The 15,782-nt window shown below is 45.2% G+C and overlaps 1 protein-coding gene across 11 annotated transcripts in view; it reads right to left on the bottom strand.

Annotated features, from left to right (window-relative positions):
- Nucleotides 1-15,782, bottom strand: part of CHD2 (chromodomain helicase DNA binding protein 2) — a 91,599-nt gene that overhangs the window by 36,914 nt on the left and 38,903 nt on the right. For 7 of the 11 annotated variants that reach the window (XM_049813400.1, XM_049813402.1, XM_049813409.1 and 4 more), the window contains 2 exons: nt 5,454-5,673; nt 2,608-2,694 (listed from right to left, as the gene is read on the bottom strand). The exons of 1 other annotated variant lie outside the window; for it this stretch is intronic. In XM_049813400.1, the coding sequence (XP_049669357.1) occupies nt 2,608-2,694; nt 5,454-5,673 (307 nt within the window). Of the gene's footprint in view, nt 1-1,437; nt 1,560-2,607; nt 2,695-5,453; nt 5,674-9,958; nt 11,942-15,782 lie in introns of those variants that run through there. 3 more of the 11 variants (XM_049813405.1, XM_049813407.1, XM_049813406.1) reach the window with 3 other exon arrangements.

Below are 15,782 nucleotides of genomic sequence, written 5' to 3'. Positions count from 1 at the left end.
GTGATACTGGTAGCGTTTGAACTTCCAGCAAATACACGAGGCAGAGCATTGATCAAAATGCAAATGAGCAGAATTTTTTTTTCAATAATAAAACCAACGGTATTTTGGGAACACCTCTGGTGCGTGACTTGTGGTCTCTCACAGAAAAGATGCACCATGCCAGTTATTACTAACTCCAATCTGAAACCATCCTTTTTATAGTAAAAACACTGTGTCTGTTTTGGGCACACTTATTTCTCGGCTGCCCCAGAATACTCTGAAAGGCACCTGGCTCTGCATGTCTCGCATCCCCTGGCTGAAACCTGAAGCTGATCTATTAACTGCAAAGAAAACACATGGGCAAGTACTGTTTTTACTAAAAAACTCACATGTACTCTCATTCCTGGAGACAGCTCTAGTCCTCTGAGCAACTCTGTACCCCTACCCAAAACTGCATTTTCGCTTCCTGATCTTTCAGCCCACACCTCAGTATGGATCGCAAGTTATCACCCTCTCCGATTACAGCTCAGAGACTTACACAACATGCCCGGTGGCCTCTGGGCAGTTCCCAGAAGGCAATCATTTCTAACACAGACATAACAAGGCAATCATTTCTAACACAGAAATAACCCTACCCAAACTGCTGGTCTCAGAGGACAGACTAGTGATTGAACAGTGCCCCAAAAACTGAACCACCTCTACCTACGCGCCATCTCCCCTGACCAGGGTGAGTCACGGGGCAGCACGCGGGGAGGTGTGATGGCTGATTCTTGTTCTGCGCTCTGAGCCTGCCACGCTGCCTGGGCGATGCTGTTTGCTAATACTGCAGAGAAGCGTTAGGGAAGAAGGCAATTAAAAGCTCCTAGACACTGTGCTGGAAGTCCCAAGCAGCAAGCCACAAGAGCAGGTCACTGGCGACAGGATTAACCCTGTAAAGGTAAAAAGCAATCTTAAGAGGTGTCAAACGCCTTGGGTTTCTGCCAGCTGCAGCGCAGCAAGGAGTGCTCAGCACCATGCAGGCTCGAGCTATGCTATTTCCTCCCTGCTGGCATTTAGGTCTTCCAAAAGCAAGACTTTCCATCTCCTCCTGCTCTTTGCGAGGCCCCAGCACTGTGCTCCTGACACGTCACACCCTCCATCAGACTCTGCTGCAGATGGGAGTTGCCCTACAGGGACCAGTCAGTATTACTTTGGGGAGAGAGAAGGTAAGGGGGTGGTCCAATTTTGTTAATTTTGTCTTTCCGTTTCACGAAGGTGGCAGCGGGGTCATTTGGAGGACTTTTTTTTTTTGTTTTTTACAATATTTTGTGGTATAGCAAAGTTTTTACATCTCGGATTTTTTATTATTTTTTTTTTAACTTTATCGTACCTTAAGTAGTAAGAAATAAAGATATCGAAAAAGAAAACAACATTTGCAAAACCACGTAATATTGTAAAACAAAAAAAGATGGGACTTACCTGAGCCCCTAACAGGGCACTCGGGTCTGCAGCGGAGGTCTGTAGTGGGTGTGACATCGCCAGCACAGTGCATGCCGGGGCATCGCACAGAGAGGCGGCCAGCGAGCCTGGGGTTTGCCGAACTTGAAAAGGAAAACAAAAGCTAAATCAATGATATGCCCCAAGCCCCTTCCTAACCTGCTGCTATGCGGGACACCCAGCATAGAATTGGGGGGGGGGGGGAGGGGGCGGGGGGGCAGATGGTGGCACTGGGGGTGCCGCAAGGCTCAACAATAACGCACCAGAACAAGGAGCCAGAGACCTGCGTTTGCCGCATGACTCGGACCCCTCAAGCATCAAAATGCACATTTCAGTGGTGAAGCACAAATAGCCTGACCACCAGAAAGCACCACTGGGCTCCCGCTTTGCTGAAAATCTGGCTGCTTATCTTCAGAGTCCTAACTGCCTATTTTTGTACCTCGTTCTAAGCCTCTCCCTGGTTTTCTTCCCCCTCTGCTACAGCTACTCAACCTTCCTGAAGACCTGCAGATGAAAAACTCTATGCAGAAAGCCTGTTAGATGCAAATGAAGGCAGCAGCTAACTCCTACATCTTCAGAAAAAAACCCAATGTTCTGAAAAAGGAACAATTAGAAGGTTTGTCTGCCAGGCTCAGACCACTGTCACCTCCAACTGAAACATAAAAAACTCCCCAATATTCAACCAAAGAAAAGTGATAGTTCATAAAGCTGAACACACACAAATGCATTTCTCACAGCGTGATCCATTCCAGGATGGGCAACAATGACTGTTTTGTTGTTATGAGCTGTTTCTGGGAAGTTTCCTTTATTCCTGGTTGGATTGTGTTGTGTTTGGTTTTGATTTTTTTTTTTTACACGGACTCATTCTCTCCAGGATGTTTCTACAGCAGAGCATGACTTGCATTACACCCCATTCCAGCAATCAGATCAGTGCATGCAGACCTCAGCCCACGCAGTGTCCCGCTGACTCCAGAGGTCGCAAGCCAAGTGGATCCAACTGCAGGACTGGGACCTTAACTGTGAGCTCCAACATCCACGCACCAAGCTAGGACTCGGCGTTTGCAAGGCAATGCAGATGAAACCTGCCTTTGCTTTTTGGGTTTGGCTGGTTTTATATGTTCAGTAATCCCTCATTCTTTTTTTTTTCCTTACCTCATCTTTTATATTAAATCGCGACGGTTCTTGTCTGCTTCGGTTTGACCTCCTAACCCCATAAACATCAGGATATTCTTCCCACATCTGCAAAATAAACAGACCATCAGAAGGCCTGCTTCACCCCAATTATTTCTGACATTTTAGAAGTTCAATGGTGAATGTTTTTAAAAAAATCAATATAAAACCATTAAGGAATCGGCAACCAGTAGATGGACACTTTAAAAAAACTGGCTGAAAAGGATTATGATTATTTGGGGGTATTTGGTAGCACTCTAAAGCAACATGTTTTATCTCAGCATTATCTTTACAGTGGTCCATCTTTCCACCAGGGTACGAATTACTCTCCAGCTCATTCAGGCTGAAGGACAGAGTGTTGAGATAGCCAGCCCCCCTGCAAGCAATGGTGCTGAAGATAAGGAGGCAACACCTTGCACACGTGGAATGAATGCACCTACCAACTCAAAAGGACAATTCACTGTCACTAACAGCTTCTACCACAATTCCTTTCTGTAGGGAAAATCCCACCAGCTGCCTGACGAGCCCAATGACGAGATATCAGCAGCAGCAACTTCGAAAGTGAATTCTGTGGCCCAGCCTGGATGGCAAATGGACCAGGGCACCCTGTCCTTTGGCAAGGCAAGGGGGTGGTGCTGCTGGTTCTTCTCCTGAATGCACTGATGCGAATGTGGTTTGGCAGTGTGGGACATGTGGATGTGCAGAGCTGACTACTGGGAATGGTTGTGCTCTATTTGCTGTAACCAGGCCCTAAACAGTTTAATACACTGTGTATAACAGCATGCATTTGTTCTTGCTGGATGGACAGGAGGAGAAGGGGGAAAGAAGAACCGATGCCCTGGGGGATATGAATGCAGAGGGCAGATACAAACCACCAACATGCCTCTCAAACACCTACATCAACAATCCCTCTCTCTCAGCAAAGCTTATCCTCTCACAGTTTTCTAAACCTATTCTTCTTCTGCTTCTCTTTCCCTCCAGCCCTCAAACGTCTCTGCAAGCCACTGGCAGGAAAAGGTAATCGAAATACACTGCGAGATGCAGCAGCAACTTGGGATTGAGAGCGTGATGAATACAAGGCTGCAGCCTAGCAATTTTTCTGCTACTGTTAGAAGAGTAATGGGATAACACTGCAATGGACAGATTGCGAAGGTGTATATCTGTTGGGCATGCAGGTACAGAGAGATAAATTCACATGAAAGAAAAACTCAAAATACTCCCTGAACTGTTTGAAGAACTTGTCTTTTCATCTTTTAAATGGCACAGTTTTTGGATGATCAATTCCCATGACAAATCTGTATAGCACCTAATGCAAATTAACCTCACCTTCATGGGTGTATCTAGACAGAAATACAAAATAAACAATAATATAATAATTAATTGCATTGGTTATTCAAGGGGAACAGGTATCAACACGCCTAGGTTAGACCTAGCTAAGGAAAACACCCATTAACAGAGAAATTAAGGAAGGGAGAGGCTTTCTTATTAGAGGGTGCCCTGACCTTTTCACGTTTCATCCACATTAATTATCACCCTATGTATGGATGCACTCCCTCATAGGATAATTTTAATGTTTATTGTCAGGGACATGCTCTTAGAAGCCCACAGAGGAAGAGAAAAACTTCCTTTAATCCCCATTTACCAACAATAAAACATGAATTTGAATATTGTGTTATAACAACTGCCTTATAAACGCATCGTTCCTTGCCAGTCTGAACACAGGAGATTTAGCCACGACCTGAGCAGGCAGCCTAGAGATTTGTGAGAGGGAGAAGCTGGTAACAAAATCCTTAACTTCTCTCTTGCAGGTATGTGGGGAGCGCAGGCTGAAAGCACTACCTACCCTTCCTTCTCAGTCTTTACATACATAGCAACTTTCTCCATAAAACTCACTCTCATGAGCAAGCTGTACAAAGTGCAAAGAAGAACATGATAGTTACACACCACAACAAGCAAAAAATAACTGACCTAACCTGATTTTCCTCCCTCCAAGTAAACTCAGTTCACCAGGTTTCTGTCTCCAGATGGGTATTTGGATTCCTCTCTCTCACCTCACACTACACTGTGTTACTCAGGTGCCTCCATCCCTCAGGTAAAGCAGGTACCCAAGGCACAACTTCTGCACTGGAGAGGGTGCTCACTAACCAGAGGGACACCATGTGCATTAGACATCTGCAATGCCTGTGCAGCAACAGGCAGAGGGCAAACCCGGCTATTTGAGGGGGTATTGCTAGGGGCTAGCTGGGAAGCTGCAGAAAAAAAACGACAACAAAGAACCACTGTTCTGGACAATTTAAATATTAAAAGTTAAATTGCTTTTTTCCCTCCTCCTTTTTTTTTTTCTTTACTTTTTTCAAAAAGGAAGACAGTGATGGAAACAAACCAAAGTGGCCCAAATCCTAGACAAGCATTCTCCTGATTATATATCACATGGGGAAGCTTTGCTACTTCTGAGGCAGAGGACAGAGAGGACAGATAGGAGAGAAGAGTGGAAAGATGGAGGGAGAGGATGAAATGACAGGGTCATGTATTGATGACAGGCACCTGCCCTCATTCCCACCAGTCAGCCCCATCATTATCTATCTGGTGCCCAGAGGGTTGTTCCCATCAAACACACAAGCTCCTGCTCACAAGGATGACACCAGCAGGGCACAAGCACACAGACCAAACAGCCAACGAGTGACTTGGGGACACCAGGGGTCGAAGGCCGTTAGGTCAATGTGCAAAGTGGCGGGGAAGTTGAAGAGAGCTTCATTAAGGTCCCGCTGTCTGCTCTTTCATGTTGGGCACAAGGGTAACACAGCTATGCAGAGCAGTGGGGGCAATACCTTTTTAACATCTGCTATCCTTTCCTTCTTAGAGGCCGGTTTTTCTTTGGTTTCAGGAGGGGTCTGCTGGGATTTCGAACCTGTTGATTCACTTTCGGATTCAGACTGACTTTCAGAGGACTCCGAGCTGCTGTTTGACTCGCTGCCCTGCTCGCTGCCCTGCTCACTTTCAGACTGGCTTGCAGAGTCAGAGCCAGAGGCTTCTTCGGATGCCGAGTGACTGATGGTAGAGAAAGAAGAGATTACATTTTAACTGCACTGTCACAGCTTTGAAATACGCAGCGAGCAAACCAGAGCCATCTCCAAGCTACGATAGGCTTGGAATAGCCTAAATGCAAGTGTGAACCGTGTGGTCCCAAACGGGCACATTGAAGCAGATGTAATTCCTTCCCAGGAGAAGCACTGAACACACGGGCAAGACTGCAGGCTCCAAATCAATGTACAGTACCTCCCGCTCATCAGCCAAAACAAAAAGAGTGGTGGTAACATGAAGAGGAACATTAACAGTACCACCAGCACAGGTCCTCCAGAGAGGATCTGGCTCGCTCAGAGCAAGCAAGAATAAGGTGTATCAGGAGCTGGAATGTCCAGAGACCATCCAGTTGTATTAAAGATAAGCAGCTGCTCCGGCATGGCTCTCCACTACACCCTAGTATGGCCAGTGATTCAAAATTGCGACATCCAATTTCTGAAAGAGGCCAGCACCAAATACTGTATGCATAATACTATATATTATAGTAAATACCATGTTTCTTGCAGAAAGAATAAAGTCAGCAACAGAGGAGCAGAAAGGAGCTTGTACAGGCATGTGGCTGGGGCAGTTCCTGTTTAAAGGATTACACAAATGCTGTGCAGCTTGCATTTCTCAAGTAGCTAATAATGGGAGAGCAGAACATCAGATAGGTGTATTCCTCTTTTTTTTTTTCCCCCTTTGCATTAAAATGGGTTAATATACAGAACATTCACCTAAATGCAGGTTCCTGAACAAAGGAAATCAATGAGAGGCCAAACTATTTTAGGTGGCCAAAATACTCAAATACCTTTGCCCAATCCCTCCAAGATATATTTTTCATTTAAAATCCAATTAAAGAAAACAGAAAACTCATTACGACACATAACATACATGCTAGCGTGGCAGCACTACAAATCCCACTCTGTCACAAACCAAAATGCAGTGCAGCAGTAACAAGACTGCAAACTTTTTGAACAAGGAGCATCTCTTTCCAAGTCAGCTCCTGAGCTGCAGCTGGATGCTTGTGTAGTATTTAAGGGCATGCTGCAGATAGAACATCATGAAAAGACGACTCAGGAAAACTTTGCAGAGGGAACCCAGATGTTTAATTTTTCCTCCTTTTGTACGAAACTACAAAAGTAACAAGATACCCCGAAGGCACAGTTCAAGACAGACAAAAAAGCAAAAGCACGTGTACAATTACATACAGGTCTACAGAAATCAATACACGCTACAGAGAGGGCATCGCTAGAGTCAGCTACTATTCATAGGTATATCCACATGCAAACAGGGCTCATTCACACACACCGCGGAAGTCAGTTTTCCACTCTCAGATAAAAATTCTTCAGGTATCTGTGAAACCTAAGGGGGCTGGCCCCCAGCAGCTCATGCATCAGCAGCTCAGCTCCCGGCTGCCGTCTCCCAGGGAGCGGGCAGAGGGCAGCAGCCGAGCGCCGCGGGAACCTGCTCCAGAAATCCCTTCGGCGCAGGGCGCGCAGCCAGGCTCCCAGCCGCCATTTTACAGCCATCCCTCTTCCACCATCTTGCGATTCCGTGGCGGTGGCGGCCGCTGCTCTGGGTCTGTTCGCAAGTCCTGAAATGGAAGAGGGTAGCACGCGCAGGGGAAAAAGAGACAGCGTGGAGTGAGAATTTCTGAGGCTGAAGTAACAGAAACGGAGCCTTTTCAGCAAAGACAGGAGGGTGAACCGTCACTGATGGTTGCTGGTTGCATCGTCCCAGCTTGGTTTCGAAGGAGACGGGGGCATCGCGTCTCTTCCTCCTAGCGGGGCTGGAAAATCAAGTTGAACTACCATCCTTCCAGGCCACCCGCTCGCTCCCGCCTGTCCTACCCCTATCCACGACAACCAAAGGCACAGCCCCACACACAGCCATCTCACTATGCCCAGCTACCGCCTGTCCCTTCATCTACGTTTTCTGCAACTTCCAGTCCCCTCTTCTCTACCACAGCCCTCCATCGCTGTGCTCCCCTGCTACACCCCACCGCCAGCACCGTCCACCACGCCTCTCCCTGCTCGCCTGCCGCCCTCCACACGGTTTCTCGTTGAGCATGTTCACAGATCTGCTGACATCTGCTCCCAACGTCCCGCTCAAACACATGGCTTTGCAACTGAGTCTACTTAGAGTGACTCATAAAACTTCCGCGCTGGAGAATTTTCAGAGTTTCAGGACTTTTTCAAGAAAACCAAGGGAATTTTGTTAGGAAGCACTGACACACCACTCAAGGAAACGACGCTCCAGCAGCTCTGGGGACAGCCAGTTTCCACGTCCCGCAGAGCCTCCTGCAGGGATGGAGGCTCGACCTCCGCAAAAGAATGGGATCCAGAGGCATCCAAACCTCTAGTGTCACGATGCAAAGTGGCAACATCAGGCTCTGGTTGAGTCATGTTGGCATCCCATGTTCCACGGGGACACATGAAAGAGGAAGACACTTTTCTTCAATCAGATTTATTAGCAATAGCTGGAAGAAATTATAACAACCCAGGCTAGACTGAGGCCAGACAGCTTTGGCAGTATTTGTTTAAAGGCAGAACTGTAATTACTGGCCTCCTCCCACTCTGGAGCTCTTTGTTTCTCAAGGCCCTAAACTTTATTTCAAGGACACAGCCTTTCTGCACATCAATAGCTGTAATTCATGTGCTTTATCCACAACATTATCTGGACACTATAATTTTTTTTTCAAGATGTGAACGGTGTCATCTGAAAAGAGGGCAGCCTCTCTAGCGACAGATAGATGACATTCACATCTGCATGTACAAGTATGCATGTGCTTGCCCTACTAAGGAAAGAAATGTAGATGAGAAGTGGTATGTCCTTTTGAAGGTTGTTGCAAATAATTCTTTTTTAATAAACAACCTGCTACAAAGGCAAAAGGATATGTGCTTGTCTTTATTTCTACATTGATAGAATAAAAAAAAAAAAAAAAAAGAGAACTGAAAAAGCTAATTCCATAAAAGAATCCTCGGTTTCTATCACCAAGACAATCAGAAAGCATTTCTACCTGCCAACAGAGTATGAAGGATTAGCAACATTGTATGTCAAAACAGGCCTTACACTGTACACAACTGGAGATTCAAGTCCTCTTTTCCGAAGCTATTTTTGGAATATGCCTGCTTTAATCCCCCTAAGTTAACATCCAAACAAGACCTACTTTCAATTAAACTGTAAGTGGGGGATAAGCTATAATTAATTGTCGCAAAAGTCACGATTCAACCAGTCCAACCTTCACTAAATTTGGCAGAGAAACACCCATGAACATCAAGAAAGCTACAGCTGGACTGTTGGTAACTCCCTTGAAGTGAGAAACTCCTATAAAAATTGAGATCTGCTAACACTCAGCCAAATACGTTCCCCTGGTTTCTAAGAAATACTTCAGGCTATAATTCTGTTTTAATTAAGAGCCTGCTCTTGGCTTGAGGAAGAAGAAAACCAAATCATCCCTTACCAAGAAGGACACGTTCCTTCCAAGAAATAAGTAGCTGAACAGCAGCGATAAGACCCTTTACAATCAGGCATCTAAGTTTACAAGGCAATTAGAGCATGCCTGAAGCCTCCAGCCTTAGTGTTTAATATTTCACTTATGACTTCATTTTATAGGGGATCATCATTGCTAACAGCAACAAAACCTTTTATAAGCTCTCAACAAGTACAAACAGTATATATATTTCCAGAAGGTGCAAGACAAGCTGAAAAAAATGACCCAAAACGCATTTCCAAGAGCTGACAAGGGAATGGCTCTAACTAAGACCGTTCTGCCCCAGACTTTAAAATTTGGCTTTTGATGAACAGCAGTTGAATTCAGCCAGGAGGATAAAGGAGGATTAATGACCCAAGACCCTCCCACAAGCCAAGCTCCTCCTAGCTTTAAGTATTGTTGTGAACATTTTGAATCTAAACAAGTTTGAATCCAAACAGCAATGTTCCTCTGGGCTTTGCAAGCTCAACAGGGACTCAGCACCAGCAAAACCACACCATGCAGGCTCAAGAAGGTCCTTGGCACAAAATCCCAAGGCTGGATAACATCAGGGGCTGGATAATATCAGAAACCAAGTTTATTGTTCCCCTCCGGCAAACATACGCTTAACCCTTGTGCGTCGTTGGACACAGCTCCACGTGTCCTGTGGATAACTGACAGCCAGGTGTCCAACCCCATCTCGGCTTCCTGCCACCAAAATCCCAAAGGCAGGTAGCCAGGAGACAGCCACTCCCCTCTACCACCCATCCTCACTCCACAGCCCGTGTTCCCAGTACTCACCTTGTTCTTCCTCTGCCAGCACTGACTGGGCCGCTGGACCTCTCCATGAGCCACTTGAACTTGATAACACATCAGAAGACTAGCCCAGAGAAACAGCAAAATTGGTCTCTGTCGGCTTAGCAAGTAAGATCAGGACCAAGCCTTTACAGGAACCAGGGATAGTGGAATTATACTACATTTGGCAGCCCAGATGAGCTGCAGAAGAGAAAAGGGAGATTTACTCCAAAACACCGATCAGCAAAGCCAGTGAAGGCCACCAATTTAAAGCTATTTAAACACACGTGTCTTCCTAAAGTGACCTACACACAAACTGTTGTATACACAAAGGGACAGCGACAAAACACAGAAGATGCTAATATGCTGACTTAGCTAGATACCACGTTGCTGTTAAACATTTCCTTTGAATATTTGATCTACAAATGTGATGTTCCCTACTACTATATATGAACATATATGAAATGCCTACATACATTGCAAATTAAAACAAGCACCATCAGTTAATGTCGATGCGTGTACCCAAGTCACACAGTAGCTGTAAAAAAAGCACCAAGCCACATTAAATTTCACCTCTAGGCTAAACAAGGCAGGGAAACACAAGACTAATTCTGGCCATAGATCATCCGATGAGAGGGGATAACACTTGATAAAGAGGAGATAATATGTGGACCACAGAGAACTGAGAACTTCATGGGATCTATCCCTTGTCTTGGGAAAAAAAAAAACATGAGCAAATGTTATAGTAAGTGTAGCCAAGGCCATACAGACAGCACATGGAGCTTGCAGGAGAGCTAAGCGAATGACACTCAGATTGTGATACTAAAGATAAATTCATTCCTAGCTTTGTGAGTTCCCTTTATTTTATTCTAAAAGTCTATTAAAAGGAGTGATTGGTGCTTGCTTGTCTCCCAAGGCAAAGATTTTCTGAGTGATAAGCATTGAGAAGAGTCAGTTGGTGAAAGATCTTCTCCCAACTTATTTTCTGCAGGCAAAAGTGGAAATGGGGGGAAGGAAGAAAAATATTTCTGCTACTCTACTATCCATACCCATGCGTGCTATGTATTTCTAACAATGACCTGTCTCAAAGTAGGAACTTAAACTAGAATATACTAAAAACACAGCCAGCCTTTTCGTACTGTTTAGAAGCAAGTCTCAAACGACTTTGTATACTGACAATATAATTTGGCCAACTCTGGGCAGGCTTTCAAGGGGCACAACAAACATTCCCCAGGTTACAGGGCTGCCCCTGCCAAATAACCAACGTGTCCTTAAAACAAAAAAAAATAAATAATTCCCCAAGGTCGTTTTGCGACTAGCGGCTTTTTTTCTTAAATAGGCAAGTGAGAAGAGTTACCATGGGGAATATACGGTTCTTACACAGGCGCCTGCAAACCTTGCTTGCAGAGGTAGGGTGTTAATTACACTTACACAGCACTAGGCACAATAGGGCCATGGTGCTACTGTAACAACTTAGGGATTATGCACTCAGCAGGTATCCTATCAAAGTGACCATCTGAATTGGGTCGCGCAGGTTTCCAAGCCTGGCTCAAAGGAGGGGAAGGGGAAGGGGAAGAGGCAGAAGGAAATCTTCACACACATTCTGGCCACTGCTACTTGCCCCAGCACAGGAATCCCAAACGCCAAAGGCAAAGCAATCCTGAGCACACAGTGAGCTAAATATATCCCTCACCGCTCTGCTGCAGCTCCCGGTAAAGCACGTTGGGTTATCTTGAGTGACAAGTATTTTCCAAAAGTGGTTCGTTTTGGGTTTTTTTTTTTTCTTCCCCTTCCACTACAAAGACACCACGTTATGCTTGCACAAGCAAGCAAAACGAGCAGTTCATTCACGATTAGGAGAGCTGGCTCTCTTGCTCTCTGATCTTTGAGCCAGAGGCTGAAAACGCTTGGGATGTTTAGTGGGAAAAGAAAAAAAGAAAAGAAAAAAACCAAAATAGCACAGTGACAAAAGGAGTCAAAACCTGTCTGCTTGATTACGGAGCGCCACTGAGAATCTCCAAAGGCAGCATCCTTCCCCTCCCCTGCACAGCAAGGGAAGGACAATCGCAGTTCTCAGGGTTTGGAAAAGGGCCCACCTCTCCCTCCCCGGGAAGGGGGCAGAGCGTTTCAGCGCTCCACATCCAGCACCCACCCACCGCAGGACCCGGGCTGGCTCCTGGCAGCTCCCACCGCCGAGACCCTCCCGACACCCAGCGGTACACACCTTCCCGCAAGGCCGACGGCGGGCACGGAGGGGTTAACTCCCTGTGCCCCTCTGCCATTCCAGCCACAGCCTCCGCTTTGTCACAGCCGGGGACAGCCAGGCTAAAGCTCAGCGGCAGCACAAAGGGAACTCTGCACTCGGGCAGCATCCGACTTTTTGCAGAGGACGTGTAGATGCGGGGGGTGGGGGGGCATTAGAGTGCGCACACACAATTTTGGTTTAAATTAGTAGAGAAAGGGTGGTTGTTTTTTCTCCCTTAACATTTGCAAACTTCCTTTAAGACCTAAGAGATTAAAGAAATGCAGTAATACGGACACTTAAGACCCAAAATCATTAACAAGAACATGAAGGTGCACAAATTCCTTTCTGGTTCCAGGTGATCTGCAGTTCAGAAGAGGGGAGCCTGACCTGGCCTGAGGGTTTTATTCCAAGTGACTGTTAAAAGCTGTTTTTAACCAAGAGATTTAAGGCTCATCAGTAAGCCTCCGTTTTACAGAGAGCACATGGCATTCAAAGCTCTCAACTGGTGACAACTCTGTAGTTAACAGCAGAGGTTCCTCCTCATGAAAGAGATGCAAATGACTCCTATAATTAATATATTAGCAATTCCATTAAGTCATCTATACCTAGCAATAAAACTTGCAAGAAACAAATAATTACAACACAACTTTTTCCTAAGGAGCCAGAGTGTTTGGAGTCAGTGGATTCTTGACATTGTAACACACTTGTTCATAGCCAGGGTAAAGGTTCGTGAGCAATGAAGTGTTCAGCATCCCGTCTGTGAAGCACCAGGCGCTTGGCAAACATACTCCACAGAAGTCCTGCCAAGACGAAACGCCACGCGAGCATTACCAGCACAATACCAGAAGGGAATCTGAGATCACCGTTTCAAACTTTTTATTTTTTTTTAACCTTAGAAGTCAAGGCCAGAAAAACACGTATACTACAGCGTAGATTATCTCAGCCCACAGGTAAATATAAAGCAAGCTGTATATTGAAAATTATAATTTACAAGCAGCGATGTAGTAAGAGCTACTGCACTTTTGGAAAGGCTCATGAACATTTTGTTTCTTATTATATCCACAAGACACTCCTTGCTCCAAGAAAAAGGAGGCATTAACAGCATGACAGACTTACAAAAGCTTCATTGCAAGTCACTAGGTGTGAATTTTTCTAGTCTTTTTTGCTTTGATTTCAAGAATCCTTTACAGGATAAAAAGGCAGATTCTACAAGCACACCACCACCTGTTGAAAGAGCATCTTCAAATGGCATTTCAGCACACATCTTTTAATAAAAACATACCAGAAAAATACACATAAGACACCATGTCAGTAGAACAGTACACCCTTTTCTATGAGGCTGCTTATATCTAATTATGGTAATCCAGGCCACCTCCTCCCCCCAGTGCCTCTCTGTTTGTATTTGTTTTCCTTGAAGGAGAGGAGAGAGAATGCAGAACAGAATCTTTCCCCATCCATTGTTACCACCTTCCTGAGCTGGATTTCAGCTAGGGGCAATGGGAGATTTAGAAGCACTTCATCTTCAGAATTTAAGAGCCTAATTTAACATTGCAATTCCTGCTGGAACTGTTGTCTGCAACACGAAACAAGACACAGTGGATATAAGACACTTCCAGGTTATGTATCAGGGATGCAATTTCAGCATAAGCTGCCAAACCCACCCAAAATAGGCTTACTTTAGTTGTCTCGAGTTCAAAAGAAGCAAGGCCATGGCACCAGAAGCTTCAGTTCACTCCCTACACTCCTGCTCACAGTCCCAGGTACTTAACCACGCAGCTGGTCTCACTGCATCTGCCACTGGTACCCTCATTTGCTCCTTAAAACTAGCAGTGATAAGCCTGAATAAGAGACACATGTCAGTATAAAAATTCCTCAAGAGACAGACTTAGCAACTCAATAACCTGCTAATCGCATGAACAGCTTTCTGAAGGGTGAAACACGAAAACAAAGATGGGAAGTGGTTTCTCCCTATACTGAGTTGGAAAGATTAAAATTAATCATCACTGCCTCCCTGGCCTTCCCTCTGAGCTCTCTCAAAGCTCTAACACAAAGTTAACAGTGGAAATGTTTGTTTTAATGCAAATGCGGTTATTGTAGCCCAAATGCAGACAGCCACGCTGCTCCCAAGACACACACATGAGATCCTGTGTTCTCAGAAGTGCCACCCCCTACAAGCGGTCGGGGTATGACCCTGTGGCACTGCAACACGACATTACTTCTCCCTGAGCCGTGGGAGAGTTCAGCTTCAGCTTATATAGGAAATGGGGGAAGGTACAGATAAGGGCAACTGTTGCCCTCAAAGTACAGCAGGTGAAACATCAACCCAACAGAAACCGGAACAGGCTCTAATCTACAATCTCAGCCACATCAACTTCTCTTGGCTGAAGGCACTAGTAAATTTAGGCAGGAGCAGCGTGGGAGTATGCATGCATGCACGTGCACACAAGCATAGCAATGTCCTGGCAGCAGCGCACACCATGTGCCACAGAAGCATTTTTGCAGGGTTACAGAATTACCCAGGTGAGGTCTTTAATCCTGTTTTTCCATTTTTATTCAGCAAAACAGCCACGCATTTAGAGACTACATAAAATTTGATTCATTATTATCTTAAGACGTTTCACTAAAAAGAACAATCCAGAATAAATTCCAGCTAAATGTAGCTTCTTGCAGTTGGTGAGCCTTTTTTATAGCACTGTATGTATTATATCCATTCCTGGCAGCAATCACAAAACGGGAAACAGAGAAGTTGAAAGTCTCAGAATTGTGCATTCGTAATTAGATGAGACTGCTTCCTTCGAGAGGGTAATGTGAAACAGAAGTAACAAAGCAAAACAAGAACAATCTCCTTTGTGCTGCACACGGATTACATCATTATTCTTATGAATTCCTTGCACATTATTCCTTTCTTTTGTCTCCTGCACTGACCAAGCCTTTTCCCTTTCCAAAAAAGCCTCTGGACAGTTTCGTAAAGGGTTAAAGCTTAAAAAGGGAGGAAATAAATAAAAATAAAATAATCCTTGTTAAAAGAATCCAGCAGTGCAAATGAACTGAAAGACTCTGTACATACACGATGGCCCCAACAGCTAAAAAATAAACCCGTCAGCCTGGATGAAAAGCTGAAACCCATAGTTAAAAGCAGTTTAAGAAACGTGTTTAATGTTTCCACTCGGCTCAAAAAAAAAAAAAATCTGTAGCAAAATGCACACTGAAATCAAGAGTGAGCTTCAGTGATTTAAGGATACTGAAAGCCATAATGCTATAAAAAAAAGGCCAGATGTTCCAGGAACACTACTATACTCTGCAATTCCCTTTGAAGTTAAAGAGAAAAAAAAAAGAAAAAAAAAAAAAAAAAAGGCAAAAAGCCGCACCAAAAATAACCCTGCTCCTTTTCAAGTCACTTGCTTCTCAAAATAGCCTGCACTATTAAAAACAAAAAGTAAAATAAAAGCCCGCGCCCGCCAGATGAGAGGAAGGGAGGGAAGGCAGCGGCGGCCGCCCGTTGCAGGGCCACGCTCCCAGTCCAGCCCAGTCCAGCCCGGCAGAGCCCGGGGCAGGCGTGGGAGCGGCGGCGCGGCGCGCGCAGCC

This window comes from Accipiter gentilis, chromosome 10 (genome assembly GCF_929443795.1).
Source record: "Accipiter gentilis chromosome 10, bAccGen1.1, whole genome shotgun sequence".
Classification (NCBI taxonomy): Eukaryota; Metazoa; Chordata; class Aves; order Accipitriformes; family Accipitridae; genus Astur; species Astur gentilis.
Note: the sequence above shows the minus strand (reverse complement) of the source record. Positions and strands in the feature narration are given on the sequence as shown.